The sequence below is a fragment of the Chelon labrosus genome (genome assembly GCF_963514085.1).
Source record: "Chelon labrosus genome assembly, chromosome: 19".
Lineage (NCBI taxonomy): Eukaryota > Metazoa > Chordata > Actinopteri > Mugiliformes > Mugilidae > Chelon > Chelon labrosus.
Window position 1 is genome coordinate 20,801,321 of NC_140352.1, and position 20,446 is coordinate 20,821,766.

The window sequence follows — 20,446 nt, forward strand, 5'->3', positions numbered from 1 at the left end:
GTAACTGTGCGTGTTTACATCGTGTTTTTTTTAACCCATGATACTATTTTATTTACTACCCAATCCAAGTATTATTTTACATTTGTTCTAGTAATTTAAAATAACTATTTACTTTAAAAACTTTTTTTTTTATTTGTATTTTCTTTAATTTAACTCCATCCGCTAACCTGATGCATGCGTCATAAACCACTGGATTCACGAGACAAGAGGTCATTCTTCCTACATTCAAGTTCCTTTTATGTTATTGCTATTGTATTTGCACAAAGCAAATGGAGGCTTTAATGTGATCGGTCCGTAGCTAAACCGCTGCCACTCTTATCACCCAATCATGGACATCCTTTCTGCTACAAAATGGAGGGGATGGGGGAACGACAGCGGCGCAGGGGTCCTGGGGCCTCATAGGTCTCAAAGGGTGGGCTAGTGATAGGAGCGAGCCGCAGTGATGACCCAGCCATTCCCGATATGTTATTGAGACTGCGAGATTTCTCGTAGCCGGTAGCTGTGAGAAAGTAATTTAACCATCAGTCGATTGATTTGATTACATTACGTGTTGGTGTTTTGATATTAGATCAAATAAAATGGAAATCATAGTTGAAATGCATATTATGACAAATTTTCCACAGTCAGGTGAACATGAGGTTTAAGATGATAGTAGAAGTCAAAATAGAAAAAAAAAAAAAAAGCACATAGGTGAAGAGAACACGTTAAGGATAAGAAATTGAAAATGTTATTAAATAATAAAAACATATAAAGGAGAGACAGAGACAAGACAGACAAGACAAGACAGAACAAGAAAATGCGAGTTATGATATGTCTTTTTTTTTTTTTTAACAAAAACACAAAAGCAAAAGATTCTTTGATATTGTGAAATTTAACACCACCAGTAGTAGGCCCATTGCATAAATCACCCAACATTTTATTGTGAGAAGTGTAATGTGCAATGTTTAGGTGTTTTAGACAACCGTAAGGCCACAGTTTAACACAAACACGCGGTAGAACGTACGTATATCACGGATACATTGTAGGAGTTGACCACAGGAAGCTTCATATGAAAGAGCTTTTACGTAGCGTATACCACTAATTAATTTATGGAAAATATTTCTTCATTAAGAGTCCATTTAGTATTTGTCTCTGATTCTTGTAAACTTCAAATGGCCAACGCAAAAATGCCCCTTACAGTTTAAAAACACCTTCCATCCCCCAATCATTGCATCCTGTTACGAAGTCGATTCATTTTGTGTTTACAGTGGGAAATGACACCAAAGAGTGGTTCAGTGACTAAATCCAGCTGCGCAAGTTACTTTAAAGCACAGTTCATGGCTCTTGGCTCTCAAGATATCTTTACCGTAACCAATTTCTCAATGAATAGCACGTGTGTGTCCTTTCCCGCTGTATTTCTGGTATATAACATAGCATGCAGATGTTGAGTTCTCCCTGTAGGAAGCAGCCACAGAGAAGGTTGTGCTGACGTAGTGTTGTTGCATTGGGGGAAGTGAAATACGCCATTGGTAGGTAGCAGTTACCTGCGCTAGCAATGGCTAGCTGACATATAATGGGTGGAGTTTTACGGTTTTGTTTACGGAATGTATTATTAGCTGATATTTTAATGTAGTTGTAACGCTAACAGATTTCATGGCAGTTGCAGAAGGTGAAACTCCAGCCATCACAATGCCAGCGAGACAACAAAGAACACCCATTGGTACATTATGACGCCCTTTGTGCCTTCCTGCTGAAATGGAAAAATGCATCAATGCTGCGTTGCACAGTGGTCGACTCCGCCGCTCTAGATAACGCATCATTTGAGCCAACCATGAATAAAAGTCCTTTTTTTATTCTGACCAGCTCGGGAACATTAGTCGGATGGCAACTCGGTAAAATATTGATGATGCGCCTTCCCCGGGCTTTTTAGACTTCACGTCACACAAAGGTTTCAGGGGAGCGGTCTGGCAAATCTGTTTTGCTGATTCATTCTCAAGTTCAGACCCAAATATCGCAAACAAATTATAAGACTGCATCAAAGAGCAGCTGTATGCAGTATTTGACATAGACAAAATAGTTAAGAAACCCCAATAGGATAGTACATGGCTTCATACAGACAAGGATTTCTCAGGAAGTGATCTGCGCATGTAGTCCAGAGTATCTGCGTCTAATTTATATCACCCTCACTGTTTAGTGCTTACACTCTGACACAAGAAAGAGCTGAATTAAGCTTCTTCTAATGTAGCATTTACTGCTGCTGTTTCACATTAAAAGCATTCATCTGGTGAAACATGACCTGGCCTTTATTGCTGAGCAGTCGCAGGAAATCAAATGTGTTTGTGTTATAAATGTGACTATGATGGAATGCGAATTGGCATCTGAGTGACAGACTGCACGTCTCCAATTCCTCATCATGCTCATGCTGCCAAATCGGCTACGACAGAAACCTGAAGGACACTCTACTGTATATTAATTAACGAACCACGAAGCAGATAGTTTTAATATCTTGCTTTTGCCATAAAAAATAAATAAAGATAAAAACCTACCTATTGACTATGCTGTAGTATTTACTTGTATATTCATTCAGCTCTCATAGGAATGCCCCAAAAACATATATGCGACAAACTGTTTGAAGCTGGGTCAACTGCTTTACTTGCATGCTGCCGTTGATTAACATAGTTGAATGCCCTGCAGATTTGAAGTATGCATTTGGGGACTTATGAAGAATGTATGCATAATGTTTATATATGCAACTGAGAAATTATTTAAGATATATTCTTGGTAATTATTAAAAACTTAGCATGCATCATGCCTGGGGGAGAGAGAAAGAAACACTGCTCATGTGATTAAAAAACAAAAAATACTAATAACACTATTTTTGCGTAACTATGATGTAAAGGTGTCCATGTTCGTGTTATTTCGTCCTGGCTACGTTTTCATGTAGAATTAGAGATTTTGTAACACTTGCCAAATGGGATATCAATAAAATGTGAAAAGAAAAAAAAGGAAAAAGTTCCCATCTGTTGACCGGATGAAAGGTGAGAGTGATGGAAGATAATGAGGGTCAGGCAGTAACTGATGATTTCTGATGATCGTTTGGCTGGCTGCTCTGCAGTCAGGAGCTGACTGACGTTAGCTTGCTTTTGCTAAAAAAAAAAACATTGCACTGCAAGAAAATCTCACAGATGACAACCAAAAATGCTTCTAGAGTTAATCACGTGTCAGCCACTGCAGTTTGTCACAGTCCGCTCTCCTCCTCCTCCTCCTCCTCCTCTCTGTGCTACCTAGTGTATTTACAACATCAACAGGGGTTTTGTGCACTGGGATTCTTTGTCAGGGGAAAGCGGCGAGGCTTGCCTGTCACTGTATTCAGTGATGACATAATTCCTGCCCAAAGTCACACTTAATTTACACTATGGAGGGAGCATGTACCTACCTAGAGTCAGACTTTAGTTACACTTGTACTGCAGTGGCGGCCTGGGGATGGGATGGAGAATGAGTGTTAATCACAGAGGGAGAAGGTTGTGTAGAGGGACGACACAGAACAACGGAGAAAGGACTGCAAATACTGCGGCCAGAGTGTTTACCAGGGAAATAATCAGGCTCGTGTTCTTGTATGTACTGTATGCATGCAGAAGGCTGAGGACCACCTGACCACGTCTATCTCTTACTTCACATATGGCCTGCAATTTCAGGAGGGAGCACATGATTTGCTGACTCTTCAGGGTCTATTCTTAGAATGGCCATATGGTATCATTCTTACATGGGATCAATTGCCTGTTAATGATGGCGTGCTCTCCCGTTACCCATAATTAGACATATTGATCTCTTTATAACCATTTCTGAAGCCGCAGTGGGTGCATACATACAGTACCTGACGTGTCTTTTGGGGAAACTAAATGACATGCAACCGTATCCCGCAACTTCTCGTTAGCTGTATGTAGGTCACAGGGACCTATACAGTGTGCGTCAGATGTTATTATTAAAGCTTCGATACATTTAATATTTTATATATATTCTTCTCATATATATGCCTGAATATGTACCATATGTGCTGCACGTACATATGAAGGGACTGTGTATTATTTCCTCCGCGAGGTAAAACTCTGGCTCTGACAGGATATTTGCAGGAGTGTTGAATGATGAAGCAACACGGTAAGACACACAGTGGTCCTGGTACACATACTGGAACATGCATGACAATGTCGAACAAATTTTTACATACTGCGTAAACCTAAAAGAGTACACACAAGAGGACTGACAAGTGTTACCACATGAAGCACATTTTCACAGAAATTACTTTAGACAAGAACGCTTATTTATTTGTATTTGGCTGCAGCCTGTTGTACTAAGCCACTTGATGTAATAAAGACTGTCTACAAAAGACTGCAGGGAATAATTTAGACAGAAGCTAAAGATGCACCGTGGTTGCAAAATCTCTGAGCTCTGGGCCTGAAAATAGTTCCGTAATTTATAGTCTATCCTAATATACTGTAGTCTATCCTAACCAGAATAATGAATGGTAAAGGCTAAATAAGGCTGGGATGAATAGCAGATGGGGAGCAACTTTATAGGCATTGGTTGAACCTCTACCTCTCAGTTTATGAATGGTGGGGGTTGATAAGTAAAGTATTATCACAGTTACTTGTTTAAAAATATATAATGTTTTTGTCAAACGTGTCATTGAGAATGTCCTTAGCCAGATTTGCACCACTTTATGCTAATTCGCTAACTCCTTTTTTTTTATGTTGGCAGTTCCGATTCACAGAAGACACAGAGCAGGTGATGGTGAAACAAAGGAGAACACAGGAAGAACATAGAGGAGGTCAAAACACAAAATAGCCAGTTGTACAAAACTCAAAGACATCAAGAGAAAAAACAGACCACAACCACAGACAACGGCAAAATACAACACTTTGAAATGAATATAACTTAACCGTATACACTTCAACGAAGCATTCAGACTCAGAAAAAGAAATCTCTACAAAACTGCTGCATAAAACGAAATAATACACACCATAAATAACCACAAATAACACAAGAAAATAACAAAAAAAAAGAATACATTTATATTAAGGACAGAGAGTGGAGAGAGCAGAGAGACATAGGAAGAGACAGAGCCCGGTATGACTGAGATCCTTGAAGGAGGTCTGGAGGAGTGTTTTGGAGTGAGCAATCAAAGGGCTGATTGACCGTTTGACCTTTGTGAGCCATGCATATAGCACTGGGTGCATAGGAAGTCAAACAATCAAAGAGGAGACACTGAAAAGCTAAGAAATTAAGTTGGCAAAGACATCTTACGCGCATATCTACGAAATAAATCACAAATGAAGCACACAGGAAGGAGCTGTAGGCAGCGACAGAATCCCTCTTTAAAAACAAGGAGTCGCGTGTGTCATCACCAGCTTTGTGGACACATATACATTTAAATATCTTTGATTTCCATTAAACAAGATGTGGATAGCACCGTGGGCAGGTCATTTGTCTTTCACAAGGTTGTATACACATGCCCTTGTTATGAAATGCTAGAGAATCCGGTTTCAGAGAAAGCAAGATCGGATTTCTATGGTTTTGGAAGTTGAGTCTCTTTCTCCGGAGCACAAGGGTCATCATCTACGGACTAAAAAAAACACAAGGGCCTTTAGAGGTCCCCAGTGTAAAGGTACATCCTAGTGGCACTTATTTCCCTTAATGGACTCCTGATTTGTTTTAAAGAGGGATTTTTGCAGCACTTAAATTGCAGTTTATACATAAGAACAATTGAAAACTGTAGTGATGTCAGCGACCTCTATGTGATAGGCTTGGACAGCTCAAAGGCTTTCTTACCTTAGACAGCACGTGGCCACTTTTCAGTCAAATCTGTCACAGCGTGTCTGTATGTCTTTCTGTCTGTCTGGTCAGTAAGTGTTTCAGTCACCGAGTGCAGCTTATGTTCCTTTTGATTTCTAACCAGGTCTCCACATTGCAAATACAAAAAGGTCCTGAACTTTTGGACTACACCAGGCACTGAAAGCACGGTCACACGGTCTAGGGAATAGTATTTCAGATCCATTACACGCTCATTAGCACCACATTTTGTAAGTCAGCGTTGCAGGGTTGCAGCTGATTCGTGAAGTTGAATTGGGTTTGTTGCCGTCGTAAGACAGCCTCAGATGCTAGTTTCCAGCGTGCCATGTCTCAAGAGGTACTATCCCTCGACACAGATGGCTCCACTGACCCCAGTAACCACAGGCCTTGGAAATATGATGTACAGCACTGCACTCAGAGTCACATCTCTGTGACGCTTTCAAGGCTGGCCAATTGATTATCACATCAAATCTAACATATGTACATGTAAGTGTGCACATATTTGAGCCTGAAGTGTACTGTAGAAGGAAAGGGGCAAGTATGCCGTGCCTGAGTACATGTACATATGAGAGTAAGAAATTATTTTTTTTTTTGTTTAGGTAGCAACACAGTTCAAAATTGCAGTGCGTGCTTTTGTTTGCCAAGGAGGAGGTCTGTGGGGCAGGGAATAACACGAATAAACACAGTAGAAGGGAAATTAAGCCACGCACAACAACACAAACACGACACTCAGACGGCATTGAGAGGACAGAGACACAGTGTATAACACGTAGGAATGAAAAAGCCCACATACACACGCGTGATATGACACAACCTGAAGAGAGAGACAACAACAACACAGAGGCACATCAGACAACAACGTGACCCGCCGTTCCCGTTCATTCTTCTTCAGAGTGTGTTTTATTAGTTATTGACACAGACACAAACACTGGGTTATTTTTCACTTGAGCTGCTGGATGTATTTGCACATGTGCAGGGGATCACACGGACGCCCTCTTGCACTCATGGCTATTATATGCAGGTTTTAAGCTCTCACTGAGACACATACACAAACATTTGTCTGCTTATTGTGTGTCACAGGGCAATCCCATTTTCTTTGCATATTTTTTTTTTTTTTTTACATTCTTCAATGAGATTGTCGCTGAGTTCACGAAATTATAATAAATCTGATTCTTCTGCAGGTGGGATATTGGGCTGAGGTTAGGTTTCATTGTAAAAAATAAATAAATAAAATGAAATAAAAATCCCCACAAATCACATGGTGAGCCCTAAAATACCATTCGCCACCCAAAACCTTTACATTCATGTTAGCACCTAACCTGAGCTCAACTGTTTGCATATGCTTTCCACACTTTCAGGCACATGAGTCTACTTACAGGTGACACTACAAACTGAACACTGAGACACAACACAGTGAAAATATTGGTGTACCTGTGATTTGAAGTCATACATACTGTGTGCAGCTGCGTCTGTGTTAAAGTGGGTGCTATATTGCTGTGAAATAGTTGCAAAGCATGCTATGTCATGGAGAGGCAGATTGCTGATGTTTCCACTTAAGTACACTATGGGCTTTTTTTTTTAACTTGTTTCAGTGTTACCTCTGGTCTATGGTTTGATCCAGGAGGAGGTGGAGTTTGCATTGAGGTCCTGCTGTAACAGAGACCCTTCCATCTTATACCAATCCTCAGTCAGAGGGGAGTCTGGGCTGGGTGCCAGGGCTGCCGCCTCTAGTTTGTTGTCAACAGGGGGTGTTAAAAGTTTGGAGGGAGTGTGAGGGAGTGTTTTGGTGCAGGTTGGCGGCAGTGGTGGTGGTTGGATTGCAGTAGTAAATGAATCGAGGTGTCAGGTTGTCATGGGCATGAAGATAATGTACATGGGGGCAAAAAAAAAAAAAAGGGAAGGAGTTATGGTTGGAGCACAAAGGAAAAGAAGAGGAGGGGGGGGGGGGGGGGGGGGGTGAGGGTAAGGATGGAGGGGAGGGAAAGGGGAGCCAGGAGGGAAAACGTGGGGCAGGTTAGGAAGGAAAAGTCATCAAAAGGAGTGAAGGAGGGGAGGCAGGTCCAAATTTTTTTTTAAAAAAAGGACGATGCAAGGCAGGAGAGAGAGAGAAACAGAGAGAAACAGACAAGGAGAAACAGAAGTGACGAGAAGTAAATTAATGCATGGTCAACTGTCTGAGTCCAGAAGACAGAGAAAGACAGAGATTGTTTTTGAGCATGAATGAATGTGACATTATGGGACGGATAACAAAAACGCACAGACACCGTGGAAAGATGGACGATCGAGGCAGTGAAAAGAGAACGAAAATGGAGAGAAGTAGAGGGACAGAAAATCTGACAGAAGAAATAAAATATGATTCCAAGCGGTGATGGTAATACAGACAACATGAATGTGAGAAGGTGGAAACAAAGAGAGCAGAGCAGAAGAGCTAGCTGTGTGTGCTGTAAGTGTATGACTGTAGACGTGTGTGTTTTGTTGCTAGCTGTTATCGGACTCTTTTGTGTCCTCCCATCCAACCCATCTTTCCTAAATGTTCGATGTTAAAAAAATACACTGATCTATATGTGCTTTATCTGCATTGGCTGCACACTTGGCTGACAAATATGTGACTATATTGTTCGTGGCATCTTGCTGTGTGGCTCTGTTTGCATAAGGCGTGCGTGTTTACATATCCGTCTCATGGTGCGAAACATACCTTTCCGCACATTCCCATCTGTGGCACGGAATTCCCTGGTGTTGAGTAGGAAGCAGGCTCGGTCCTGCTGGTAGCGCTCCCGGGTAGGACCTCGCCCAATAGGGCTCCTCTCGTCTGGGCTCAGCACCTGGTCGATGGTGGGGCAGTCCTCGTTCGCCAAGGCAGCCGAGGCCGCGTCGCCGTTCTGCTTGGAATCTAGACGGGGCGAGGCAGAGGGAAAACCAGGAGGGGCTGGTGTCAGCGAAGAGAAGCATGTTGAACGAATGTGAGACAAAAATAAAAAGAAACTGATTACTTATTGTTAAGCAGATTTCTTTAACGGTCTTATTCATTTTAAACCTTGGCAACGTCAAATTTTAAGGCTAAACAGACAAAGAAAGCAATCACTACATCGATATATACAGTAGACATGAGCATTAGTAAACAGCGACCATAAAACTGTCAAACATGTCCGCTGCAGCAGTAACCCTCCTGTTCACCGAGGCATTACGCTAAGATATGTTGAGCGGAGAGAGAGCAGCATGACGATGCTGCTCTCTTGGAACCAGTATTCTAAAGTTTGACTAATACGACTTCCTTCAAAAAATAAAAAAATAAAAAAAATGAAAAGAAATCTATTGACACAACCTACAAACTGACTGGAAGAAAGCCAAGCAGACAAGATGTAGTAAAAGCACTGATGAAACCAATATTTTCTGGCTCTCTGATGACTAAGCAAAGACTAAAGAGATGCATTAAAAGGTGCATTACTGCTGCATGCGACTGACGCCTGATGCATGTAAAAAGCAGGCGATTTACCTCTCCTCCTGATTTTACCGCTAATGCCAGAGAGAAAACTTGCTAAGTCAGCACAAATTGCGACGCATTAAGCGGTTTTAACAGATAATTGAGTTCATTTTCCTTCCTTAGTGTTTGCTCATCACCGACAGATGGGTGCCTTAAGGCAACTGTGAACCTACCAGTTGATGGTAAATTACTCATGAGTTCTGATGGGCGAGTGATTTCTCCAGAGCGACTCGAGAATCAACTATGCATCACTTCTTCTCCCACTCCCACTCATTCTCTTAACTCTTTGACATTTTTAGTCTCCACCAGACCTTTAAGATCACTGTGACGCCCTAAAACCTGCCATCACTAAGCAGTTACATGTGGTAGAGGCATGTTGGTCAGTTTTAAAGAATTTAGTCTGAGTTGAAAAAAGCACACAAAGAATCTGACTCCTAATATAGATACTTCAACTGTTTAAAGAAAAAAGACACAACATGAAAATCTATATCACTCACCTCTGTTGATCTCTATAATTTCTTCTTGGGCGAGAGGACAGTCACCCCCTATGCCTCCAGACCCCATCACTCCACCTAAAACATTTCCCAAGATCCTCTGCGGTGACGCGGTGGCCATAGCCAGGGCATCTGGCTTGCAGTAGTTGGGGGACCCTGGTTGCGGCGCTCGGGGGATATGTTTGTTCTTCTTTTTGGGCAGCTTTTGTTTGGCCATGGCCAGAGAGTAGTACATGCCGAAGTTGTTGACAATGACAGGCACAGGCATAGCAATGGTTAGCACACCAGCCAAGGCACACAGCGCACCCACCAGCATCCCTGACCACGTCTCTGGATACATATCTCCATAACCCAGCGTGGTCATGGTCACAACGGCCCACCAAAATCCTATGGGGATGTTCTTGAAGTTGGTGTGGGCGCTGGCTGTTGGGTCATCTGGGTCTGCGCCGATTCGTTCAGCATAGTAGATCATGGTGGCAAAGATGAGGACACCAAGGGCTAAGAAGATGATGAGCAGAAGGAATTCATTGGTGCTGGCACGAAGGGTGTGGCCAAGGACACGGAGACCCACAAAGTGACGGGTCAGCTTGAAGATTCGGAGGATACGGACGAATCGGACAACACGGAGGAACCCCAGGACATCCTTGGCAGCTTTGGAGGACAGACCACTCAGGCCAACCTCCAGATAGAAGGGCAGGATGGCAACAAAGTCGATGATGTTGAGGGTACTTTTGAAGAATTCCAACTTGTCCGGGCAGAAGGTGACTCGCAGGAGCACCTCTATGGTGAACCAGATGACGCACACACCCTCCACATATGTCAACCAGCTGTCAGTCACCACCTCGTACACAATCTCCTCCCGGGTTGTGTTGCCCGTCGTGACGTTCTCCGTCCTGTTGTAGATGGTGTTGAAGGCCTCGTGCGTCTCCATGCAGAATGTGGAGATGGAGATGAGGATGAAGAAGAGGGAGCCGAATGCCACATACTGGAAGAAAGGAGGAAACCAGCGAATGAAAAACACACAGACAAAAAAAAGAAGAAAAAAAAAACAGAAGAAAGAGTCAGTTGCGAATTAAGAATAATCAGCAAGGACTTTTTTTTTGCTAAGTTTTTAGCCAAGTATGAATCCTCCAGCAAGGGGGAAAGAAAACCAACTAGTGCATGTCAAAAACCAAATACAAAGAAGTGATACAAAATCAAAATCCACTGCAAAAAAAGTGACACATGAGTTCATAATTGGGGCGGCTGTGGCTCAGTAGGTAGAGCGGGTTGTCCACGAACCAGAGGGTTAGCGGTTCGATCCCCAGAATGTGCCACATGCCGAAGTGTCCTTGAGCAAGACACTGAACCCCCAGTTGCTCCCAGTGCCTGGCACTGGTGTGTGAATGTGTGAGTGCTTGTGTGAGCGAATGGGTAGATGTGTCTATGACTGTAAAGCGCTTTGAGTACCAATAGGTAGAAAAGCGCTATGTAAAAGCAAGGCCATTTACCATTTACCATAAACTACAAAACTACCTCTCACTTTGAGACTGGCAGTAGCTACTTAAGTTGGACCTACTTTAATAATGAACCCAAATGTTTTCACCAGAACACCAGAACAAAAAATTCCTAAACTCTGAAGCCTATATATGATATTAATACTACCATCATCTTAACATTAAACTAATTTTTTACTATGTACCATGGTATGATGAGAGAGAAAATGAAAGCTGAAAGGCTAAAATGTAATCCCGAATCTAAACCGGAAAACACAAGTGGTTAAAAGCTCATTATAAACAAGAACATGGGGTAGGATGGAAAAACGATGAATAAATAATTGATCGTCGCACGATAAGCCCAGCAACTACTTGAGATTCCCGTCTATTCCCGTGGCTCAGCACGTAAGTTAGGTGAATCTTTGAGTTGAACTTTTCCAGAAACAAAACGCTTGTTTGTAGAAGAAGAATACGACGCCAGGGCCCATGAATCAGAAGTTGATTTGTGCCTATTTGAAGCCTGAGTTCAGGCAGATTCAACAACTAGGTCTCCAGTGCTTCAGACAACATTACCCTTCACTCAATCATGCTATCATTTAGCCTGCTTGAGTTGTCAATTCAAATTAGACCTCTTTATGACGAGCAGGGGATGCAGAGTACTCAATGTTTTTCAAGCATTGGAAGACAATTTGTGGATTTACTTGGAAATAGTATCGACCAATGCCAATGCTGCTGATGCATCCAAAATATGAAGTGTCTCAACCTTGAATTATATTTGAGGTTTACATGAAACATATTTGTTTCATATGAAAATACTTCTATAAGACCTCTTGGGAGTATTGGCACACTTTCTATAAGTGGCATCCTTTCTAAAGAAAAGTGTCCTGCAGCTTAATGTTCACTTCCAAAATGATATCCCTCGGGGTAACTTTCCTGGACACAAAGAAAAAAAGAAAAAAAAACCCAGCAGCCCAGCCACAGAGAACAAAATTTTTTCAGTGTCTCAAATTTGCTTATATTTCCACAACTTAAAGGGAATTTTCTTGCCATCTGTGTCATCTCCAAGCTCATTGCTCATTATTCTACTGCAGCCCATTCAGCTGTCAGAGAACCAGCTACAGCGGCGTGACAACACCAGTGTGTGAGTGGCTACTGCCCGGTCTTTTCCAGTGGCGGTCCACTGCCACAAGCCCTGCAGTGTATTTATAGGTGCAGTATACTTTGTGCTCTATCAAATAAATAATAAAACACAGACATGGCCTGAAGAGCAAAAGAGAAAGGTAATTCATACTTGAGTGGAGCCCATATATATAAGAAGCCTGAGTGCCATCAGTGCATTGTGCGTGTTGCCGTGTATTTTCAACATTATGCACTTATGTAATATCAAGAGCAACATACTTATAAGAGGAGGCCTTATAACTAAGCAAATGGAGGGAACCAGTGTCACTTATTTTTCTTGAAAGGTCTCGCTTCTCTCTCCCCCCTTTTCTTTGAATTGGAAATTGGATGAGGGCCTGCACATATTTTCTCTAAGTGCCTTTATGACAACAACAGATTAAGCGGAAGACTTAAGACTCTGAGCTGCTGTGTTGGTTGAGGAGATCGGCCGACAAGCATTTAGACAAGGAAGTGACCTTCCAGGAAAGTCAGTGTCCAGTCTGTCGTTCTCACATCGATTATGTCAGCATTCATGTATTTTTATTAGGGCATTCCATATACTTTAGTCATTAATGTTATCAGGTTAGCTCCAGCTTTTCCTTCTCTTCTCTGATCCGTCCCTCTTCCCCTTTCCTCTCCATCTGGATTCCCTACCTCGTCTCTCCTCTGCTATGTTTCTCACTAGTCTGTGTCTGACCTACTTTCTCAGATTGCTGCAGTGCTCTCCTCCTCTGTATCGTGAAAACACGCACACACACACACACTGTGGTTCTCAATCATCCTCCTACCTCTACCCCGATACCAGCTCCCCCGTCCCAGGGAAGCAGGATAGCATCAGCAGGACCGGCTCAGGATGCTCCCTTATTGGCTGAGCACCAGAAACTCTTCCAGTGTACAAATCAGGGCAGTGAGGAGAAGGGTTGTGCTCTCTGTATACATTTCTGCTATCTATATGTTACTCTACTCGTTACGATGCCATTTATTATGTATGTAATATATTAAGGCTTGGACAGAGGGAATGAGCAGCACTGGTGGTTTGGAGAAATTCATGTTGAGGATAGTTAGATCTGTCTTCAAAGTTTTTTTGCATGGTGTAGTATGCTCTTAACTATCATATATGTTAGAAAAAAGTGGAAAACCTGCTGTGTCTTCTATATAGGCTACACAGGTGGGGAAAGAGAGGGGGACAGACAGGTGGGAGGGAGACCAGACGATGTGGATCCATGCGTAAAGAACCACAAAGGGATGAAGTTCAAGGCAGTTCAGGAGAAAGGACAGAGTACAAAACAGGCGAGAGAGAGAGCGAGAGAGAGAGAGAGAGAGAGAGAGAGAGGAACCGAATGCCAAAATAGTTCTATTCAAACACTGGACTGAGTGGAGTATCAGAGAAGGTAGATCGTCGTTTTGATGATCTTGATGCGATGCGACTGTGTCATGAGACAAGGAAAGGGGCAGAAAGTATGACAGAAATGACAGTGAGGGGAAGAGAGAGAAGCAAAAAAAAATAAGCCTTCAAGAGGTGGAGGGCTAATGGCGAATGACAGGCCTTAGACATTAAAAAACAACTTCTGTCAAGCAGAAGGACAGATGGGAGTCCTGTGTGGGGGTTTTTCCAAACATGTAAGTCCATAAAAATCACTTGATCTTAACGCAGGTTGAGCCTTCATGTAAAAGCAGTTCCAGTGAATGAATCTGACTCAAAGCTGCATTGTCCCGTGTTTTCTGTGACACACAAGGAGGTCCAAGATATAAGAGACTATCTGAGACTAAGAACTATCATACTTAATGTTAATAATAAGTTGTAACACTAAAACCTCCAGGTAATGGGAAGTAAAAAGAAAAGCGATTTTTTTTTGATATTTTATCTATTTTATCTAAAATGAATAAGTACAGCTACAATACAATAACCTTGAACTATTATTCTTTACTTGGACGTGGCTGAATTAATGTCTCTGGCAATCTCACAGTTTGATTCAATTCAAATTGATTCTTGATTAAATAAGGACTAAGAGACGTTTTGGCCGCTGATCAGCGTGCACAAAACCATTGACTCCCGTCCTCTGCCGACTACCTGCAAGTTAAAAAAGTGATGAGGGACAATGGCTGCAGAGAAACAGAAGAAGGTGTATGAGAGTAATGATTATTTTGAAGTTATAGGTTTAAGTTCACTGAAAGCAACTTATTATAGTGTACTGTTCTTATCTCTTTCCAGATTGAGATGCAGTGTGTGTCCACTAACAATCACTGATAGGGTAATAAGTATTACTAAAATGCTTCATCTTTGTCTCATTAAGAGAATTGAGAGACTACAATATTACTCCAGTACATGCATGCCTTTATTATTCTACAACATAACAATAGTGATTACTGTTATTAAAAAAGAAACACTTTATTATATTTTTGATACAGATTCAGATGTGAACCACTCTCCCTTTAACCAGCTGCACGCATTAGCACACCGACACCAAAGAAATTCTGTCACATCTCGTCTAGCGGGTGCAGTACAAATACAGCAAGCACACCAGAGACTTGTGATGCTACTGCAAAGCCTCCCCTGACTTGCAGCTTCGCCCTCCTTCTCTAAATTAAACTTTGGCTGTTTTCACTGGCGGGAAATCTTATACACACAGGAAATGGCACGTCCGTATTCTAATCCGAGAACCTGAAACACAAAACGCGCACTCAAAACGGCAGCAAAGGAACGGTCGGCACGGCGGAAGCTCGACCTCGCGGTGGCGGCCAAATGTATCCCAGTCTAGAGCGTTACTACTGGACACAGCCGTAATCTATCAGCAGTTAATGTGACCCTGATTAGTTAAAAGCTGCAATCGAATGTTGCTCCTGATAAAACAAACGTTCAATTGTGGTTTCAGTAATTAAATCAAGCAGTATTTTAAGTTGACAGCGCACAGTGGATTACACTGTAGAGCCGAACGTCACATCAATAGTGATCAATCCATCACGGAGGACGGCCTATTTAAAATATACAGCAGCGTGTCAAGCAAAGGATTTCTGTCTGACAGAGAAGGAGGGACAGAGAAGAACTCCTGCTGCTGGAACATTAACTCAACTATTAATCAAACCTGTGGATGACTGTATACTGTATGTGTATACATCTGCTGGCGTAAGTGCCTGGCACCAGTGTGTGTGTGTGTGTGTGTGTGTGTGTGTGTGTGTGTGTGTGTGTGTGTGTGTGTGTGTACATGACTCACAATGTGAGAGAGACAAACAGCCTATGGGCACAGGAGGTGTGTGTGTGCACACTTGCTGATCACAGATAGTGAGTGGTAGCTGCAGGAGCACTGCATTGAAGTGATGGAGAGGGATGACCGGAGTGACGGAGAGAGAGAAAGAAAGAAAGAAGGAAAGAGGTGGAGGAAGATGATAAAAGGAGGAGTAGCAATCTGTCACTTCACACTTATTTATCTCCTCAGGCACTTTGTCACTGTTCTTTCCCCCCATCTTTCTCGTTTCTGGTACGGGAAGGTGCGTGTGTGTGTGTTCCGGTTCGAACAGCCATGTTAATGCTCTGAATACACTGTAATGCTGGTGGGGGGGCGCAATGTGCTGAATTCCCTGACAGTAAAGCTCCCATGTGTGACACCTGCAGCCCAATGACCTTCAAGGTCCGATAGAGTCCCCCTCTCTGTCTCTCGACTCTGAAATTAGATTTGGGAAGATCATCAACATAAATTTAAAAGAGCAGGAGTCAGAGACGGAGAGGGGAAGGGAGAGAAGCAAATGAAAGAGAGCCTTCGAGAAAGAAAGAGAGGAAAAGGGGGGGGGGGGGGGGCGGGAAAGGAAGTTGATGATAGACAGCGCTGATTGTGTTTCGATGGATGAATGAAGAAGGGAGAGTGAAGGAATGGAGGGGAAGGAGATGAAAAGATGAGCAGAGGAGAGAAGACAATGATGTGAATCGCACCAATCAAGAGGAGGGAGAGAGAGAGAGCAGGGCAATGGAGAGTGAGATTGCAATAAAGAGATAGAGAAGAAGAAAGGAGGAGGTGTTGGGAGAGCATGAATGTAAGTGATATAACCGAGGGGAGATTGCCGGAGCTGATATTAGCCCTACAGGCGTTTTTGCATGCACGGCGGTGCGCTGCGCTCTTCCTTAACGGGACCCTAGTGGCGCTGTGTTTACTGCGGCACCATCCAGAAGAGCTTTATCATTACAGTATTACCACAGCCCTGCCTGGCTCTCAGTCACCATGACAACCACTGCGTTAGCCTCTGCTTTCAGGCACCAAGGACAAGACTAAGCCAAATACTGCTCCTACAGCTGGAGTAAAGGGCTGAATATAGAGGAGCACGAGCCAAATTGCGATCGTTCTGTGATCACTCTGTCCGGCTCTTGATTGTTCAGGGAAAGACTGTAATCGGTCAGGTCAGGGGTGAGTGACCTTGGCAGATATAAAAGGCACATAAAAGATATTTTTTCTCCCCATTAACAGGGCTTTTGTTCAACATACACTGATGACAGTGATGTCTGATCACCATTGGTATGGCGAGCGCGCGGACTCTTCCTCTGAGGGCGAAGCAAATGGGCGACCACGGCTGCAGAGTCAGCAAAAGATAAGGAGACGTTGAAGGATGATCGGAAATCTGCGCGCGAACGAGGCATAAAAAATGAACATTTAAGCGACGTGAAACCCGGGACGTTCTCCTGAAGGGCAAGCCGAGCAGTGGTTAAGACTGGAAATGGTGTGATTAGTCTATTATCTCAGGAATGACTGGGGCCATCCTTCAGAGACTTCCGAAGTAACCACTCAGTGTGCAGCGTGAGTGTAACCTTGGGTGGGTTACAGGAATAGCCTTCATTTGTGCCATCATTATCACCGGTGTCATCACCGCTGCAGAGCAACATTGAAATAGAGAGAAGGTTGCGCCGCCCGCGTTGCAACGAGATTCCAAAAAAAAAGAGAAAAGAAAAGAAGTCTTGAACAGGACGAAAAGAACAACTAAAATGTCAAAAGAGAGAGTTGCCTTCAGGGATATACCGTGTGAAATGGACAAGCAATAAAAGTGTGTGGAGAGGCAGAGACAGGATTACAGACTTTTAAAATGTGGCATAGGTGGCAAAATGTATGATCTGGTTAAATCAATGTATTCGGAAAACATGTGTGCTGTTAAAATTGGAGACAAATTAACTGATTTCTTCCCCCAGAGAAGAGGTGTTCGGCAGGGTTGCAACCTAAGTCCGACGTTATTTAATCTGTATATAAATGAACTGGCTGTTGAGTTGGATAAATGTGCTGCTCCGGGCCTCTCCCTCCTAGATAGAGAGGTGAAGTCTCTGTTCTATGCTGATGACCTTGTTCTACTGTCTCCTACTGAACAAGGACTACAGCTACAGCTGGACGTAGTAGAAAAGTACTGTCAGAACTGGGCCCTGGCAGTAAACATGAAGAAAACAAATGTCATGATTTTTCAAAAACGCCCCAGGTGTCATGAGAACAAACACCAATTTACCATCAATAATCATGTCATTGAACACAGCATGAGTTATACCTACCTTGGTATAACCATAACAGCATCAGGGAGTTTCAACATGGCAGTGAATGCACTAAAAGAAAAAGCTCGAAGAGCTCTATATGCAATTAAGAGAAAATTTTATAATGTCCATATTCCAATAAAAATCTGGCTTAAAATATTTGATAGTGTCATCCAGCCCATTGCGCTGTACGGTAGTGAAGTATGGGGTCCACTCAGTCATCAGAGCTTTATCCGTTGGGACAAACATCCAACAGAATCTCTACATGCAGAATTCTGCAGATACATTTTACACGTACACAGAAACACACCAACAAATGCATGTAGAGCAGAATTAGGCAGATACCCACTGATAATCAACATTCAGAAGAGAACGCTCAACTTCTTTAACCACCTGAAATCCAGCCCCAGAGACACCCTCCACTCCAAAGCCCTCCAAACCCAAGAGCTTAGCCCAGAGAAGAGTCCCCTATGTCAGTTGGTACTGAGGCTAACTGCCCCCTCTCAGACACAGTCTGACCAGCCTCACAACAACACTGCTCTACAAAAAGTAATCAGGGTAAATCAAATTATAGCACAATGTAAAGAAAGCTATCTGGACCATTGGGAAGAAACAACTAAAAGCCAAAGTAGATTGGAATGTTATCTTGCCCTTAAAAGAGATTATGAATTAGCAGAATATCTCTCTACTGTCAGAGATAGAAAGCAGAGACAGATCCTAACCAAGTACAGGCTCAGTGACCACAAACTGGCAATCCAAACAGGAAGACACAAAAAATCATGGCAACCAAAAGAAAACAGAAAATGTGGTCACTGTTCGACAGGTGAGGTTGAGACGGAGATGCACTTTCTCCTACAATGTACAAAATTAAATGACACTAGAAAAATTTATTGGAACAAGTTCAGCTCTTTGGTTCCAGGTTTCAAAGAGCTGGACGACCTCTCCAAATTAAAAATACTCCTCGGAGAAGGAGAGCGGGCACACCTTGCTGCCCAGTATGTGTTAACATGCCACACCCTGAGGGACAGTGAGTGATCGAGGCACACACACACACACACACACACACACACACTGTATATAACTAATAGAATGTTCATAATGTATATATCTTTGATTTATTGTATTGTACTTTAATGCTCTGCTTTGGCAATATTGTTTTTTTTTAAGAAACTTTCATGCCAATAAAGCCCATTTTGAATTTGAATTTGAATTTGAATTTGAATTTGAGAGAGAGAGAGAGAGAGAGAGAGAGAGAGAGAGGGCACAGTACAGAAAGATGTGTTTCTTTTTCTTTCCTCTATGATGAATTAGTTCAGCTGCTTTTAGCCTCTTATGACCCCCCCAAAACCTTAAGGCCTCTCCACATGAGTTTAAGTTATGGTGACTTTGCTCATCCAATGTGTCAAAGAATGTTAATCACACTTATCATGTTGTGTCAGCTCCATCTAAAACAGCTGATACAGACTGCTCTTCATTAATCTGGGGTTTCCTGTGGCTTAGAGGTCTAGAACAAAGTCCGAATCTGTGCTGACCTAGACGTCTCTCCTACGTGTTGCAAGTTAGATGCACTGATTACTCTTGTGTCTGCCAGCAGACAGTCAGCTTAACTCAACACCAAGCCCAGGTAAGAAATGGTGAAGCAATAGAAATTCATTTTGTAAATTGTAAATGAACAACAAGACAAACACTTTTCATTTTCGAGTGGTCTCAGTTTCAAGGTGCGCTAATCCAAGGGCACCTCGGCTTATTTTAACTATGCATGACTGTGATGCTGAAAATGACAGACATGACAATTGGCAGAAAACAACAGCAGCTGAGACGTCTTAATTCTTGCAACTCTGCCTTCCAACCCTGCAGCCACCTCTCGGGTAAACAACACGGATGGGCGACGGCGGTGTCCGAGCCGGGGCGGGCAGTTAAAGTGGACAGCCCTTGTTAGGGGTCACCCAGCACCCAACACCACGGGACACTGCGGAATTTAAAGGGCGGGAGAGCTGAGGCGTGATAAAAAAAGGATGGGAGTGGTAGACGTAGGTGCGGGATGGGCAGGGGCGGGACGTAGCGGGACAGCTGCGTGATTGCATATGTGCAAAACACGCGGCTCGGTGCTGTCCTCATATGCATGCATCAGGAGGATCTAAACACCTTAATGCAGGAGGAGGAGGAGGAGGAGGAGGAGGAGGTGGAGGAGGAGGGATGTTGGAGCGAGGTAGTGAGATATAATTAGCTCCTGCTCAGGGTAATCCTTGCGTATATTTTATTTTCTGACTGCTAGAAACACTGACTCTCTGAGGTCAGTGCTCTTGGAAGTAATCCTGGTAAAATTTAAATTGCAACGCCGACTCCGTTTCAGAGATTCCCCGAATGACTGAACTTGTCGACATGAAACAGCAGAATTGATGAGCTTTCCTGCACACACTCTAGTCGACACGTCACAGTGTCGTATACACTCTGCAGCATTTAGGCCCCCTCCGTGTCGTTCCCACTGAAGTTCTGTCCAACATTTCTCAAGACAAAT

At 43.0% G+C, this 20,446-nt stretch overlaps 1 protein-coding gene across 1 annotated transcript in view; it reads right to left on the reverse strand.

Moving 5' to 3' along the window:
• Positions 1 to 200: 200 nt before the first annotated feature.
• kcnc3b (potassium voltage-gated channel, Shaw-related subfamily, member 3b) overlaps positions 201 to 20,446 on the reverse strand; it is a gene marked incomplete at its 5' end in the record, with an annotated part of 37,023 nt that continues 16,777 nt past the window's right edge. Inside the window, 4 exon segments of the mRNA XM_084567203.1 lie at positions 201 to 499; positions 6,620 to 6,640; positions 8,522 to 8,716; positions 9,805 to 10,786. Coding sequence (XP_084423329.1) covers positions 345 to 499; positions 6,620 to 6,640; positions 8,522 to 8,716; positions 9,805 to 10,786 — 1,353 coding nt within the window. The 3' untranslated portion in view covers positions 201 to 344.